Source organism: Stegostoma tigrinum, chromosome 7 (genome assembly GCF_030684315.1).
Source record: "Stegostoma tigrinum isolate sSteTig4 chromosome 7, sSteTig4.hap1, whole genome shotgun sequence".
Lineage (NCBI taxonomy): Eukaryota > Metazoa > Chordata > Chondrichthyes > Orectolobiformes > Stegostomatidae > Stegostoma > Stegostoma tigrinum.
In genome coordinates, this window is record NC_081360.1 from 100,417,422 (window position 1) to 100,432,701 (window position 15,280).

The 15,280-nt window shown below is 42.2% G+C and overlaps 1 protein-coding gene across 3 annotated transcripts in view; it reads right to left on the minus strand.

The window, feature by feature from the left end:
- Window positions 1-15,280, minus strand: part of cfap65 (cilia and flagella associated protein 65) — a 168,231-nt gene that overhangs the window by 133,124 nt on the left and 19,827 nt on the right. For 2 of the 3 annotated variants that reach the window (XM_059647681.1, XM_059647680.1), the window contains exons 1-2: window positions 2,031-2,132; window positions 413-600 (exon numbers count right to left, since the gene is read on the minus strand). In XM_059647681.1, coding sequence (XP_059503664.1) covers window positions 413-600; window positions 2,031-2,111 — 269 coding nt within the window. In that variant the 5' untranslated portion in view covers window positions 2,112-2,132. Of the gene's footprint in view, window positions 1-412; window positions 601-2,030; window positions 2,133-5,669; window positions 5,748-15,280 lie in introns of those variants that run through there. The other variant, XM_048534726.2, reaches the window with a different exon arrangement.

Here is a 15,280-nt window from a genome sequence, read left to right on the forward strand (position 1 = left end):
TTACCAAGTCTGACCGGATCTGTGAAGTGAAATCAGAGTTAACATTTCAGATCCAGTGACCCTTCCTCAGAACTGATGAAGGGTTTGAGGAAGGGTCAGCAGACCGGAAATGTTAACACTGATTTCTTTCCACAGATGCTGAGCTTTTCCAGCAACTTTTGTTTTTGTTTCTAATTTACAGCATCCGCAGTTCTTTTGGTTTTTGATCTGTCACATCAATGGTTGGAGACATATGAAAATGAATTGACAGATTGATTTAAACTTCTAATGCAACCCTCAAAGCACATTGATACAACCTACGTGACCCATAAAAGACAAAAGTCAAAATACTCAGAAATCTCAAGTTTAGATGGGACATAGAAGTGGTTTATGAGAGGCATTAAAGCTCTTGCAAGACTGTATCAGAACTCACCTGTACTTGAGTTTTTGAGTTTTGAACTGTACATTCTTTAATATTAGGTGTTTGGTGGATTCTATCCCCGGATCCCAGTTCAGCCATTCAAGATGGTCCAAGACCTCAATACCAAAAAAGTTTGATTTGATTCCTTTGCTCTTCTTCCTTCTTGAGATTTCAGAACTGGCCAGATGAGGGACATTCCACTGCAAAGGAATCAGGGGTAAATTGTTAAGAATCTACAAGATGCAGAAAGCATATAACTACCACAACAGTATTAGCTTAGCATCAATCAATCAAAACAAATGGTCACACTGTGTAACTGAGTGGATCTTGAATTGGTTACAATTGGGAAACAAACCCTCTACATCCAATTCAACATGGCATGTGTTCAAGCAGCAAAATATCCTGATTTGGGCATTAAGTCAATGTGTCTATGTTTACCTTCAGCAATATGGGTCCTAAGGTCTGTAACTGCTTACCAAAACCCTCTCTGTTTCTCCTCAGCAAAAGTCAAAAGAACTAAAGATGCTGGAAATAGAAACAAAAACAGTAATTGCTGGAAAATCTTAGCAGGTTCGCAGCATCTGTGTAAAGCAGAGTTAACATTTTAGATCCAGTAACTCATCTTCAGAAGGGTCTGGGAACTGTTCTGAAAAAGAGTCACTGGTCCCGAAACATTAACACTGCTTTCTCGCCTCAGATGCTGCCAGACCAGCTGAGTTTTTGAACAATTTCTATTTTTGTTGCCTCTGTTTCTCTACCTCCTTTTCTTCAAAAGGTATCTCTCTGACCAAACCATTGGTCACTTTTCCAGTATCTCCTGACATGGGTCAGTGTCATGTTTTGTTTGACATTCACACTGGAAAGTGCAGAGGGACATTCTACTGTGTTAAAGATACTGTATAAATGTAATTGTTATTGCTGACATGACAGTAGCATCTGACAAGCAAAGATTGTGACACTTGAAAAGTAAAGGCCTCACACAAAAGGTCATATCATACCATGTTGTTATGTTATTTGTACATTCCCAATCTCTAGTTCATTGCAAACATAATTCTCCATCATCTTTGCTCCTAAATAAATATCCCCACTGTCTCTTTTTCTCTCGATTGCCTTTTGGAACTTTCTCCCCCTTATGAACATTAACTTAAGGCTTGAGAATCAGTTTCCTCACTACACCAATCCCCTCGGATACACTAGCCTTTATCTTTCTCCACCCTCCACAAATTATTATGCATCGTCCATCACTACAATGTCCAATTGTCATCTAGACATTTTCTAACCAACTTGTTCCAAGATGTTACTGAATATCATATGCAATGGGTCTTGAAGCCAGGTCAGCTGGTTTAGAGGTAGGCTTACTAACATTGTCACTTTTGCTCAGAGCCTCAACACTTATCTCAAAAATCACTATAGCCTTTATACTTCATTTATTTAACTTAATTGCATGTACAACGAAGCCAAATCCTCTCCCACCAAACAACCACTTACTGTAAAAATTGAGCTAGAGTGTGGCTGTGTGGCACAGTCATGGTGTCCCCACCTTAGGGCCATAAGGTTCAAATTCAACTGAACAGATTGCTTAAAAATACCTGAAAGTCAAGCTAGAAACTAACAAATGATTGACAATCACCAACTTCAAAAAACACAGACACAGTGCCCAATAATCTGACGTCGCAAGAACGGCTCGAAAGTGTGAAAACATTTGCTTCATATCCTGAAGTGACAGGTTCACACAATATTCCTCCCTTGATTGGAATGGAATCAAGGGTGCAAAGGGTTTCATTTGTATGGATTTTTTCCAGATGTGTGAGCCAACTCATTCAGGAAGAGGCTCACTTCCAGCATCAAAATGCAGACGTGGGGTGAATGTTCACAAAGATCATGTCATCTCCTCAAAATCATGAATGTCACATCAGATGAACTTCCTCCTGATAATATGAGAAATTGACTAGCATTAACACACAATATGCAGCAATACATAGAATGTAGTTTATTAAATCCATGCTAATATTCAAGATGTCTATAAGTTCATCTTCAGTCTTCACTTTGTCTGGGGTTGAACATTTTGCGGGAATTTTAACCTCAAAGTCTGGTGTTATTCCTGTAATTCTTTTTTGCAATTTCTCATATGTAAGATTAATATTAATATCCCAATAAAGTAGAAATAATATATTACTCATGTTTTAATGAAGATCTGCAACTTGGATTGCAATTGCTTTGCTGAGCTGACTGGTTTTCATGCAAACATTTAGTCTCCCTTCTATACATGACAGGTAATATATTAGAACAAAAACAAAGCTGCTGGAAAAGCTCAGCAGGTCTGGCAGCATCTGTGGGGGAGAAATCAGAGTTAGTGTTTCAGGTCCAATGACCCTTCCTCATAACTAATGTATTGTCATGGATAAAGGATTGGTTGACCAGTAGAAAGCAAAGCGTAGGGGTAAATAGGTGTATTTCTGGTTGGCGGTCAGTGGCTAGTGGTGTGCCTCAGGGATCAGTGTTGGGACCGCAACTGTTTACAATTTACATGGATGATTTGGAGTTGGGGACTAAGTGTGGTGTGTCAAAATTTGCAGATGACACTAAGGTGATTGCTAGAGCAAAGTGTGCAGAAGACTCTGAAAGTTGACAGAGGGATATAGATAGTCTAAGTAGTGGGCAAAGATCTGGCAGATGGAGTACAATGTTGATAAGCGTGAAGTCATCCATTCTGGTAGGAATAACAGCAAAATGGACTACATTTTAAATGGTAAAAAATTGCAGCACACTGCTGTACAGAGGGACTTGGGTGTCCTTGTGCATGAATCACCAAAAGTAGGAGTTCAGCAGGTAATTAAAAAGGCAAATGGAATTTGGTCTGTCATTGCCAGAGGGATGGAGTTTAAAAACAGGAAGGCTATGCTGCAGCTGTATAGGGTCCTGGGGAGGCCACACCTGGAGTACTGTGTGCAGTTTTGGTCTCCTTACCTGAGAAGGGATATACTAGCACTGGAGGGGGTGCAGAGGAAATTCACTTGGTTGATTCCAGAGTTGAGAGATAATAGGAACTGCAGATGCTAGAGAATCCAAGATCGCAAAGTGCGAAGCTAGATGAGCAGAGCAGGCCAAGCAGCATCTCAGGAGCACAAAAGCTGACATTTCAGGCCGAGACCCTTCATCAGAGAGGGGGATGGGGAGAGGGTTCCGAAATAAATAGGGAGAGAGGGGGAGGCGGACCTAAGATGGAGAGAAAAGAAGATGGGTGGAGATGAGAGTATAGGTGGGGAGGTAGGGAGGGGACAGGTCAGACAAGAGAGTTGCAGTGGGAGAGAGGTTCCCTGAGGTTGGTCCGGAGGGAGGAGGGTAATTTCTTCAGGTTAGGCATCCCTGGAAGAGGCTTCGCAGTGAGGTTAAAATTGTGATCAGAGATAATAGGAACTGCAGATGCTGGAGAAGCCTCTTCCAGGGATGCCTAACCTGAAGAAGTTACCCTCCTCCCTCCGGACCAATCTCAGGGAATCTCTCTCCCACTGCAACTCTCTTGTCTGACCTATCCCCTCCCTACCTCCCCACCTATACTCTCCTCTCCAACTATCTTCTTGTCTCTCCATCTTCGGTCCGCCTCCCCCTTTCTCCCTATTTATTCCGGAACCCTCTTCCCATCCCCCTCTCTGATGAAGAGTCTAGGCCCGAAACGTCAGCTTTTGTGCTCCTGAGATGCTGCTTGGTCTGCTCTGTTCATCCAGCTTCACACTTTGTTATCCAGAGTTGAGAGGGCTGGATTATGAGGAGAGACTGAGTAGACTGGGATTATACTCACTGGAATTCAGAAGAATGAGAGGAGATCTTATAGAAGCATATATAAGATTATGAAGGGAATAGATAAGGTGGAGGCAGGGAGGTTGTTTCCCCTGCCAGGTGAAACTAGGACTAGGGGCCAGAGCCTCAAAATAAAGGGAAGCAGATGTAGGACTGAGGTCAGGAGGAACTTCTTCACCCAAAGGGTTGTGAATCTGTTGAATTCCCTGCCCAGTGAAGTGCTTGAAGCTACCTTGCTGAATGTGTTTAAGGCAAGGCTATATAAATTTTTGAACAGTAGAGAAATTAAGGGTTATAATGTACGGATGGGTAAGTGGAGCTAAGTCTCAAAAAGGTCAGCCATGATCTTATTGAATGGCGGGGCAGGCTTAAGGGGCTGGATGGCCTCCTCCTGCTCCTAGTTCTCATGTTCTTATGCTCTTATGTGACATCATCAATGCTGCGTAGCCTCCGTTGAAGTGCTGTTGTTCTGTCCTGCTCTGAATTTATGTGGTCTAGTCTGTCATGGTGGGCAGTCTTGTTTCTGGTTTTGTACCATCGTGGTAGGTTGATGGGGTCTATTTCAACAGATTTGATCATTGCATCAGTGGTTGAAAACCAGGCCTCCAGGAATTCTCGTGCTTATCTTTGTCTTACTTGTCCTAGTACTGTAACTTTATCCCAGTCATATTGAAATCCTTCTATGTCAGAGTGTATTGAAATGAGGGGAATTCTCCCTTAAATTGATGTTCTTGTATGTCTAGGGGATGCAATGGCCTTGTGGTGTTATTGCTGGATTAATCCGGAGACCCAGATAATGTTCTGGGGACCCAGGTTCGAATCCCACTGTGACAGATGGTGGAATTTGAATTCAATAAATACCTGGAATTAAGACTCTAATGATGACCACAAATCCAATGTCGATTGTAGGAAAAACCTATCTGATTCGCTAATGTCCTTTAGGGAAGGAAACTGCCATCCTTACCTGCATGTGACTCCAGACCACAGTAATGTGGTTGACTCTTAACTACCCTCTGGGAAGTAAATGCTGCCTCCCCAGCAACGTCCTCATCCGTGAATGAATGAAGAGAAAATGTCAGACTGTTTTGAAATGAGGGAGAGTTTCCCCCATTTCAATACACTCCGACATAGAACGACATCAATTGTTACAGTACTAGGCCAGGCAACATAAAGACAAGCACGAGAATTCCTGGAGGCCTGGTTTTCAACCACCGATGCAATTAACAAACATGTTGAAGCTGAGCCTAACTACATTCCACTACGCTACAGAAACAAGACTGCCCACCATGACAGACTCGACCATTTAAATTCAGGGCGGGACAGAAGCACTTCAATGGAGGCTACGCTGCACTGACGATGTCACCTAGAAGGGAGACGAAACGTTTGCATGAAAATCAGTCAGCTCAGTGAACCAACCGCCAACTCCAACATATTACTCACCCAAGTCCATCATGGGTGGGTGTGAGCTTACCTTACTGTAGGTTTTCAGTTCTATGTCTTGAAAAGGGACAGATTTTATGGAATACGATGAGGTCAACATATTAAAACACTGCCAAAATAATAAAAACAGATCATCAATAAGTAAAAATCTGACTCTATATACAGATTAAAGCTTTGAAAAAGATATGCAGGTAAGTGTAAAGAACACTATTTTTCACAGTAAATGGTAATCATCTAGAATCTTTGTGCTTCCAAGAATGGATGAAACATTAATGATCGATGGTTGCTAAAGGAAATTGGATGAGCACTTGAAAGAATGAAACTTGCAAGGTGACAGAAATGAAGGAGAATGGGACTAGCTGGAATGCTCCAGTCAGCCAGCATAATTTCAATGGACTGAACAGTTTCCCTTTGTACTTTAAATTATTCTGAGAAATTCAACATAATCTCTTTATTTCAATCACCCACAATATACCAACTTACCTGAGTGTTTTCTTGCTGCAATGAACTTCTGCATTTACATACAAAGCCACCCTTAGCTGCACTTACATACAAAGCCACCAAGCATGTATAAGAGATTACAAGCACTGAATTGGTATGTCACTGCCAAGCTATCGAGTGGCAGTTGCCTGTCATAGAGATGAGGCAGTCCATACATTCACAGAACGGAACAAATTCCAATGTCTCCCTTAAAGACACACAGCTGCTTTGCTGTGAATGAATGAGAATTAAACTTTCGAATCAGAGCTGTATACAACCATGTGAAAACCAATGCAGAGAACGGGAGTGAAGGAAAACAATTAGGATAGAGACTATCGAGGTGGAGAGGGAGGCAAAACATGGGTAATAATTTGGTAGAGATTTTACTGACTACACATCACATTGGTACAATTAATTATTTGGAACAGTCATAGCTGCTCTTTCTCAAAACAGCTCACCAGGCTGAATGTATTGTTTCTCAACACCACAGTCATTCCCTCACTTAATACACCACTCTAGTGAAATTTACTCTCATCTGAACAACATAAGCTTACTGCATAAGCTTATTCATATTTATCACACTGAAAACATTGCAAAAGTTGTCAATGCCACCTGTGTATACACACAGATGTACTGGCACACCTGAGATTCCTGTCACTATGGAACATTGTCATTGAGCCCCACATGCAATATTGACAGCCATCTTGGGCAGCAGTCTGTGTTGAGGACACATGTGGTAACAGAATCAAATGGCCTAAGTTATCAGAGTGTATAGGAGCTTCAGAGAGGCAGAGAAAAGGAATCAGTAAGCGTACATCAAAAATATTAAGACCATAAGACATAGGAGTGGAAGTAAGGCCATTTGACCCATCGAGTCCACTCCGCCATTTAATCATGGCTGATGGGCATTTCAACTCCACTTCCCTGCACTCTCCCCGTAATTCCTCGTGAGATCAAGAACTTATCAATCTCCACCTTGAAGATGTTTAACGTCTCGGCCTCTACTGCGCTCCATGGCAATGAATTCCACAAGCCCACCACTCTCTGGCTGAAGAAATGTCTCCTCATTTCCGTTTCAAATTGACGCTCTCTAATTCTAAGGCTGTGCCCACGGGTCCTAGTCTCCCCGCCTAACGGAAACAACTTCCCAGCGTCCACTCTTTCTAAGCCATACATTATCTTGTAAGTTTCTATTAGATCTCCCCTCAACCTTCTAAACTCTAATGAATGCAAACCCAGGATCCTCAGCCATTCATCGTATGTTAAACCTAACATTCCAGGGATCATCCGTGAGAATCTCCGCTGGACACTGGAGCTTTATAAAGTCTCAGAAGCACATCACTGCTTTAATATTCCAACCCTCTTGAGATAAATGACAGTACATTCGCCTTCTTAATCACAAGCTGTACCTGCAAGTTAACCTTTAGAGAACCCTGGACCAACACTACCAGATCCCTTTGTACTTTTGCTTTATGAATTTTCTCACCATTTAGAAAATAGCCCATGCCTGTATTCTTTTTTCAAAAGTGCAAGACCTCGCATTTGCTCACATTGAATTTCATTAGCCATTTCCTGAACCACTCTCCTAAACTGTCCAAATCTTTCTGAGGCCTCCCTACCTCCTCAGTACTACCTGCCTGTCCACCTATCTTCGTATCATCAGCAAACTTTGCCAGAATTCCCCGAGTCCCTTCATCCAGATCATTAGTATATCGAGTGAACAGATGTGGCCCCAACACTGAACCCTGTGGGACACCACTCGTCACCGGTTGCCATTCCGAAAAAGAGACTTTTATCCCAACTCTCTGCCTTCTGTCAGACAGCCAATCCTCAATCCAAGCCAGTAGCTCACCTCAAATACCATGGGCCCTCACCTTGCTCAGCAGCCTCCCGTGAGGCACCTTATCAAAGGCCTTTCGGAAGTCTAGATAGATAACATCCTCTGGGTTTCCCTGGTCTAACCTACTTGTTACCTCTTCAAAGAATTCTAACAGGTTTGTCAGGCACGACCTCCCCTTACTAAATCCATGCTGACTTGTTCTAATCCAACCCTGCACTTCCAAGAATTTAGAAATCTCATCCTTAACAACGGATTCTAGAATTTTACCAACAGCCGAGGTTAGGCTAATCAGCCTGTAATTTTCCATCTTTTGCCTTGATCCTTTCTTAAACAAGGGGGTTACAACAGCGATTTTCCAATCATCTGGGACTTTCCCAGACTCCAGTGACTTTTGAAAGATCACGACCAAAGCCTCCACTATTTCCTCAGCCACCTCCCTCAGAACCCCATCGGGGTCAGGAGCTTTATCAATTTTTAGGCCTTTTGGCTTTTCTAACACTTTCTCTTTTGTAATGCCTACCATACTCACCTCTGCCCCCTGGCTCTCCCTAATTGTTGGCATACTACTCATGTCTTCCACTGTGAAGACTGACGCAAAGTACTTATTAAGTTCTTCAGCTATTTCCTCATCTCCCATCACTAGCCTTCCATCATCAATTTGGAGCGGCCCAATGTCCACTTTTGCCTCTCATTTGTTTCTTATGTATTGAAAGAAACTTTTACTATCATTTCTAATATTATTACCTAGCCTACCTTCATATTTGATCCTCTCCTTCCTTATTTCTCTGTTTGTTTTTGTAGCCTTCCCAATCCTCTGATTTCCCAGTGCTCTTGGCCACTTTATAGGCTGTCTCTTTTTCTTTGATACATTTTCTGACTTCCTTTGTCAGCCATGGCTGTTTAATCGCCCCGGATAATCTTTCTTTTCTTTGGGATGAACCTCTGTACTGTGTCCTCAATTACACCTAGAAACTCCTGCCATTGTTGCTCTACTGTCTTCCCTGCTAGGCTCTGCTTCCAATCGATTTTCGTCAATTCCTCTTTCATGCCCCTGTAATTACCTTTATTTAACTGTCACACCATTACATCCGATTTTGCCTTCTCTCTTTCAAACTGCAGGCTAAATACCATATTATGATCGCTGCCTCCTAAGTGTTCCCTTACTTTAAGATCTTTCATAAAGTCAGGCTCATTACATAGCACTAAGTCCAGAATAGCCTGCTCCCTTGTGGGCTTATCACAAGCTGTTCCAAAAAGCCATCCTGTAAACATTCCATGAATTCCCTTTCTTTGTTCTGCATGCTATGAATAAATTTGGGACATAATGCATTCGTGAATTGCACCTTTTAAATGCACAATTTTTCCGCAAATTAACCATTGTTCTGAATCGTCAAAAGGATTAGCTAACAGTTCGGAGACTACCATCGAGGAAGACAACAGCCAAGATGGGATAACAAAGTGTGGAGCTGGATGAACACAGCAGGCCAAGCAGCATCTTAGGAGCACAAAAGCTGACTTTTCGGGCCTAGATCCTTCATAACTTGGGATGGTTAGAAGGCTCACTTTGTTTCTCTCAGATTTTAGACCAATTGTGTTAAAGGCTGTTATACCCTCTAGTCTTCACTCCTTACATCTACTCAACTCATAGTGGAAGGGAATGGCCTAGTGGTATTTTCACTGGACTGTTATTCCAGAGATCCAGATAATGTTTTGGGGACCCAGGTTCGAATGACAGATGGAATTTAAATTCATCATTTGAAGAATCTTTCATTCTTTAAAGGCCAGAGAGGATGTGTATTGCCTGTGCACACTTATAGTCATGTAATAAAGAGGACTTTTGGCCCTTACAGTCTGCGCCAATAAAAAGCTAGTACAAATCTACCAAGTCCCATTTTCCAGCAGTTGGCCCATAGCTTTGAATGTTATGACATTTCAAATGCTCATCCAAGTACATTGTAAAAGTTTCCCATTTCAACTACCTTCACAGGCAGTGCAGTCCAGATTCGCACCACCCTCTGGTTGAAAACAGGTTTCCTCAAAAAACAGGTTCACCTGCACATCTGCCAATGTGGTATACTGCATCCACTGTACCCGGTGCGGCTTTCTCTACATTGGGGAAACCAAGCGGAGGCTTGGGGACCGCTTTGCAGAACACCTCCGCTCAGTTCGCAACAAACAACTGCACCTCCCAGTCGCAAACCATTTCCACTCCCCCTCCCATTCTCTTGATGACATGTCCATCATGGGCCTCCTGCACTGCCACAATGATGCCACCCGAAGGTTGCAGGAACAGCAACTCATATTCCGCCTGGGAACCCTGCAGCCATATGGTATCAATGTGGACTTCACCAGTTTCAAAATCTCCCCTTCCCCCACTGCATCCCTAAACCAGCCCAGTTCATCCCCTCCCCCCACTGCACCACACAACCAGCCCAGCTCTTCCCCCCCACCCACTGCATCCCAAAACCAGTCCAACCTGTCTCTGCCTCCCTAACCGGTTCTTCCTCTCACCCATCCCTTCCTCCCACCCCCAGCCGCACCCCCAGCTACCTACTAACCTCATCCCACCTCCTTGACCTGTCCGTCTTCCCTGGACTGACCTATCCCCTCCCTACCTCCCCACCTACACCCTCTCCACCTATCTTCTTTGCTCTCCATCTTCGGTCCGCCTCCCCCTCTCTCCCTATTTATTCCAGTTCCCTCCCCCCATCCCCCTCTCTGATGAAGGGTCTAGGCCCGAAACGTCAGCTTTTGTGCTCCTGAGATGCTGCTTGGCCTGCTGTGTTCATCCAGCCTCACATTTTATTATCCTCAAATCCCTTTTACCTGAAAACTGTTATTATTGATCCTTCAACTATTGGGAACAACTGCTTTCTATCCACCCTGTGCATGCCCTTCATAAATTCATACACTTTAATTAGGTTTCCTGTCAACCTCCTCTGCTCCAAAGAAAACACCCAAGCTTATCCAGCCTCTCTTCAGAACGACACTGTTACATCCCAGGTAACAATCTGGTGGATCTCAACTGCACCACCTCCAGTGCAAATAATAGCCTTCCTATGGAATGTTAGATAGCTGCAGCTCCAGTACAGTACAACAGTATTCCAGCTATGGTCTAACCCAAGTCCTGTACAGCTTCAACAAAACTTACCTGCTCTTCTAAGCCATGCCATGACCAATAAAGGCAGGGTTTCTGTAAGTCTTCTTAGCCACCCTGTTAATGTGCCCTTGTCCCTTCAGTGATCTGTGAACCACCACCCCAGGATCCTTCTGATCCTCTGTGCTTCCTAGTATCCTGCCATTCATTGCGTACTGCCTTGATTTGTTATTTCTGTCCATCTGACCAATCCATCCTCCTGTAATGCAAGACCTCTTCCTTACCGTTAACCTTTATTAGTCAAAACATAGAGTTTAGAGCAGGAAGTTTATGGTACAACTGTGAAAAATATCAGTTAGGCCACAATTAGATATTATGTGTAGTTCTGGAATCCACATTACAGAAGGGATATGATAGCATTGGAGACGGTGCCAAGGAGGTTTACCTGGAGGCTATCTGGGCTGCAGAGAGCTTGGATAGACTAGAGTCGTTCTCCTTGGAGCAAAGAAGTCTGAGGGAGGACACGATTGAGATGTATAAAATTATGAAGGATACAGATAACATCATCAGGAAGAAATTATTCCCTTTGATCAATAATCTGGGGCATTGATTTGAGGTAAAGGGCAGAAGGCTTAGAAAGGATGTGAGAGGGCAGTGGAAATCTTAAATTCACTACCTGTAAGGATGGTAGACTCAGAAACCCTCACGACATTTAAAAAGTATTTAGATGTGCCCCAAGACATAGAAAGCTATAGGCTAAATGTAGGAAAATAGGATTAGAATAGTTGGTGATATTTTTTGGGCCAAAGGGTCTTTCTCTGTGATACTGATCTCTATGACTCAGTCTTTGCTTATTGCAAACTTATTTAACATCTCCCCACCCCTCCCATTTTCTTCTTTATCATTTATACATTTCACAAACAATAAGGGACCCAGAACTGATCCCTATGGCACACTCCTAGATGCCAGCCTCAAGTCACACAAACAGTCTTCCACCACCACCACCCTTTGACTTCTACAACTAAGCCAAATTTGGATTCAACCTGTTAAGTTATCCTGGATACCATATGATTTTACCTTCCTTATCGGTCTCTGAAGTTGTTCCTTGTTCTGTGAAGGTGTTGGAAGGCCTCCTTCTGATAGTTGTTGACTAATCATTTCAATCAATTTTCAATTACTCTACAGCAACCAAGATAAGAAATATGAGAACAATACTCCCCGTTTTACTACATTGGTCTAATTCTCTCCTTCACTCCATTCACAGACTTCTATTGAGCTCGGCAGGATGAAAGGCTACTATGCCTCCTCACTCAGTGTCATTCCTGGTTTCAAGAAGGATGAAAAAGACCTGTAGGATTAACTCCTTCCCATCAAAGAAAAAACATTCCTTTCCTCCTACCCAACAATCACGTCATCAGTAAGGTCAGTGTAGATAAAATCAAAAGTGAGCAAGAAGTTGTTTAATGCACATATTTCAACACGTTCTTGGCTGCCCACCCATCTTCCAAGCTCAATAAACCTGAGCTCCTTGAAACCTCTGCTGGCTATGCCCCTACTCACGCCCAACTGTATCATCCTTATGCTCAATGGTCTATGTTGACTTCTGTTCCAGCAATGCCTTGATTTTAAAATTCTCATCTTCAAACTCAAGTCCTTCCCTAGTCTCATCACTGATTATGTGTGTAATTACCTCCAAGATTCCTTAATTCTGACCTCTTGCACATCCCAGACGTTAATTGCCCTGTCATTGACAACTGTGCCTTTAGTTGTTGAGGTCTAAAGCTCTGAGATACTCTCCCTAAGTCCTGATGAAGGGTATAGGCCCGAAACATTGACTCCCCTGCTCCTCTGATGCTGCCTGACCTTCTGTGTTCCTCCAAATCTACACAGTATGGACTCTGACTCCAGCATCTGCGATTCTTGCTATCTCCCTAAGTCTTTCTGTCTCTCCCTCTCTCACTTAAAAACCTAACATCTCTGGTCAATTTTCCCATCCTTAAAACCTCTACCGGTTATTTAATAATCTTTATTCTGATATTAGCATTCACTCTAGGCTTATGCTTTGTTTCTTCTCTACAGTCATTCCCATGCCCTTTGTCTTTTGTTCCGTACACCTCGGATCTCTAATTCCCATCATCCTCTTTTCTCCCTAGCTATTTTGTTTCTCTAGATCCCCTCATTTTCATAACAGCATAAAACACTTCCACTGCTCTTCAGTTCCAAACAAGAGTCACATTGGACTCAAAATACTAACTATGTCTCTTCCCATAGAAGCGTCCAGACCTGCTAAACCTCTCCAACAGTCTTTAATTGCTTATCTTATGTGATTCAGTGCCAAATTTTCTCAGAACACGTAGGTGTGAAGTAGGTTGAGATGTTTCACGACTTTAAAGTATACTATCAATGCAAGCTATTTTTCATGTTGTCATACACCATACTGTGTAACAATCCACACTGTGATGCCAGACAAAGCCTTTCTGCACTAACACATGGAGAACACCCCACAACCCCTTTGCTTATATATCTGGCTGCTTCAAAAAGGCTTATTAGCATTACCATCAGCATTTAAGGGTTCAACTGCTATTGTAAGTTGCCATTTACTAGTAGACAAACTTAATGGGGTGCAGTAACATAAAAATAGAAACAAGGGTGTGTCATTCAATTAGATCAAGGTTGGTCTATACCTTAATTCTGCCTGCTCACCTCAGTTTGCTTACCTAGCAAAATTCTACAGAACTCAGTTTTGAAATTTAACTTTGATACTCAGTCTTAATGGCTTTTTTGGGGATAAAGTTCCAGATTTCTACCATGCTTTGCATGAAGAAATTCTTCTGGACTTTGTTCCAAATTAGAGATTACATCCTTATTCTGGGGCTCCTCATGAGAGGAAATAGTTTCGCTGGGGAAATGAAAAGGAATAGCTCCCATACCACTTTTTAAATCAATTTAAACACTTCAAATAAATTGCCCCATATGTTCAACTTCATTCGTTTGCCCCTGTTCCACATTTCTTTGATTCCTTCAATAACAAAAAAAAATCAATGAAAGCTGGTCTTGGAACTTTCAATTGACAGAGTCTCAATCGCTTTCTGGGGATGAACAGAGTTTCAGGTTTCTAGCACATGCCCGACAACAAAGAAAGAAAGGCATCACAAAACCTGGTAATCAAAATGAACAAGCAACATTAAAAACACTATAATATTAAGTGACCTTTCAGTTAACTGCAATTATAATTGAGGTGCTGTTGTCCTTTAAATTGCTCAGAAAGTAAGGCACTCTCCTATTACTAGACTGATGGAATAATATTGTACTGAGCATCAGGTCCAGAATTTATTACAATCTCAGAACTCTTACCCTATTCCCCATTTACTTAAGTGGAATTGCTACATATGGTAAATGCAAAACCAATAATTCTGATTAGGTTAAAACATTGCAATCTGTTCATATTATGCTAATGACTTTCTCCCATTGATTAAATAGCAGGTATAAATATTGCTGGGGAGTTAACTTGGCATTTAGAATTCTGATATAAACGAAAGGTTTATGACAACTTCACTCAGTATTTACAGGGATATTTGTCCACAAAATAATGACATCACAAGTGACCCTCTGTGACAGTCTTTCATATGAGATACTGTGCACCAATATATGTCATAAAAGGACAATAAAAAATGCAAAATATTCTAATTGTTTACATTTAAAGTACCTGGCAACGGAATAACAGATTCAGTCCTTCCAATCTTAGATTGCACCCGAGATTGCAGAGACTGGACCAGGGTGAAGTACTGGCCTTTGCAGACCTGTCACTAGGCAAAGATGGTGGTGGGTGAAATTGAGCTGATGGATGAAGAGTGTGGCATAAGCATTACACACCACTAACTTTAGTTCAGCTAACATTCAGTTTCTCCTTTGTGAAGTGCCGTCAGCACACTAAACAGCCCGAGTGACAAGAGACTGCTAGTAATTGTATTGTTCTGCTGCCTGCAACTATACAGGTTTGTACCTTTTATGACAAGATATTGCACCTTGTTAGGACAATACATCATAGCCTGCACTTGAAAGGTGGGGAATGGTAAATTCAAAATAAATTGCAGAAAGAATGGCAAAGAATTTGTTCTCACCATTGTTACTGTGTGCATCATTCAGTAATTTATGATGAGAAATAGCTTATCGATGTGTATTAAAATGCCACAAATTGCTGGACAATTTACGCTTCCTTGCCTTT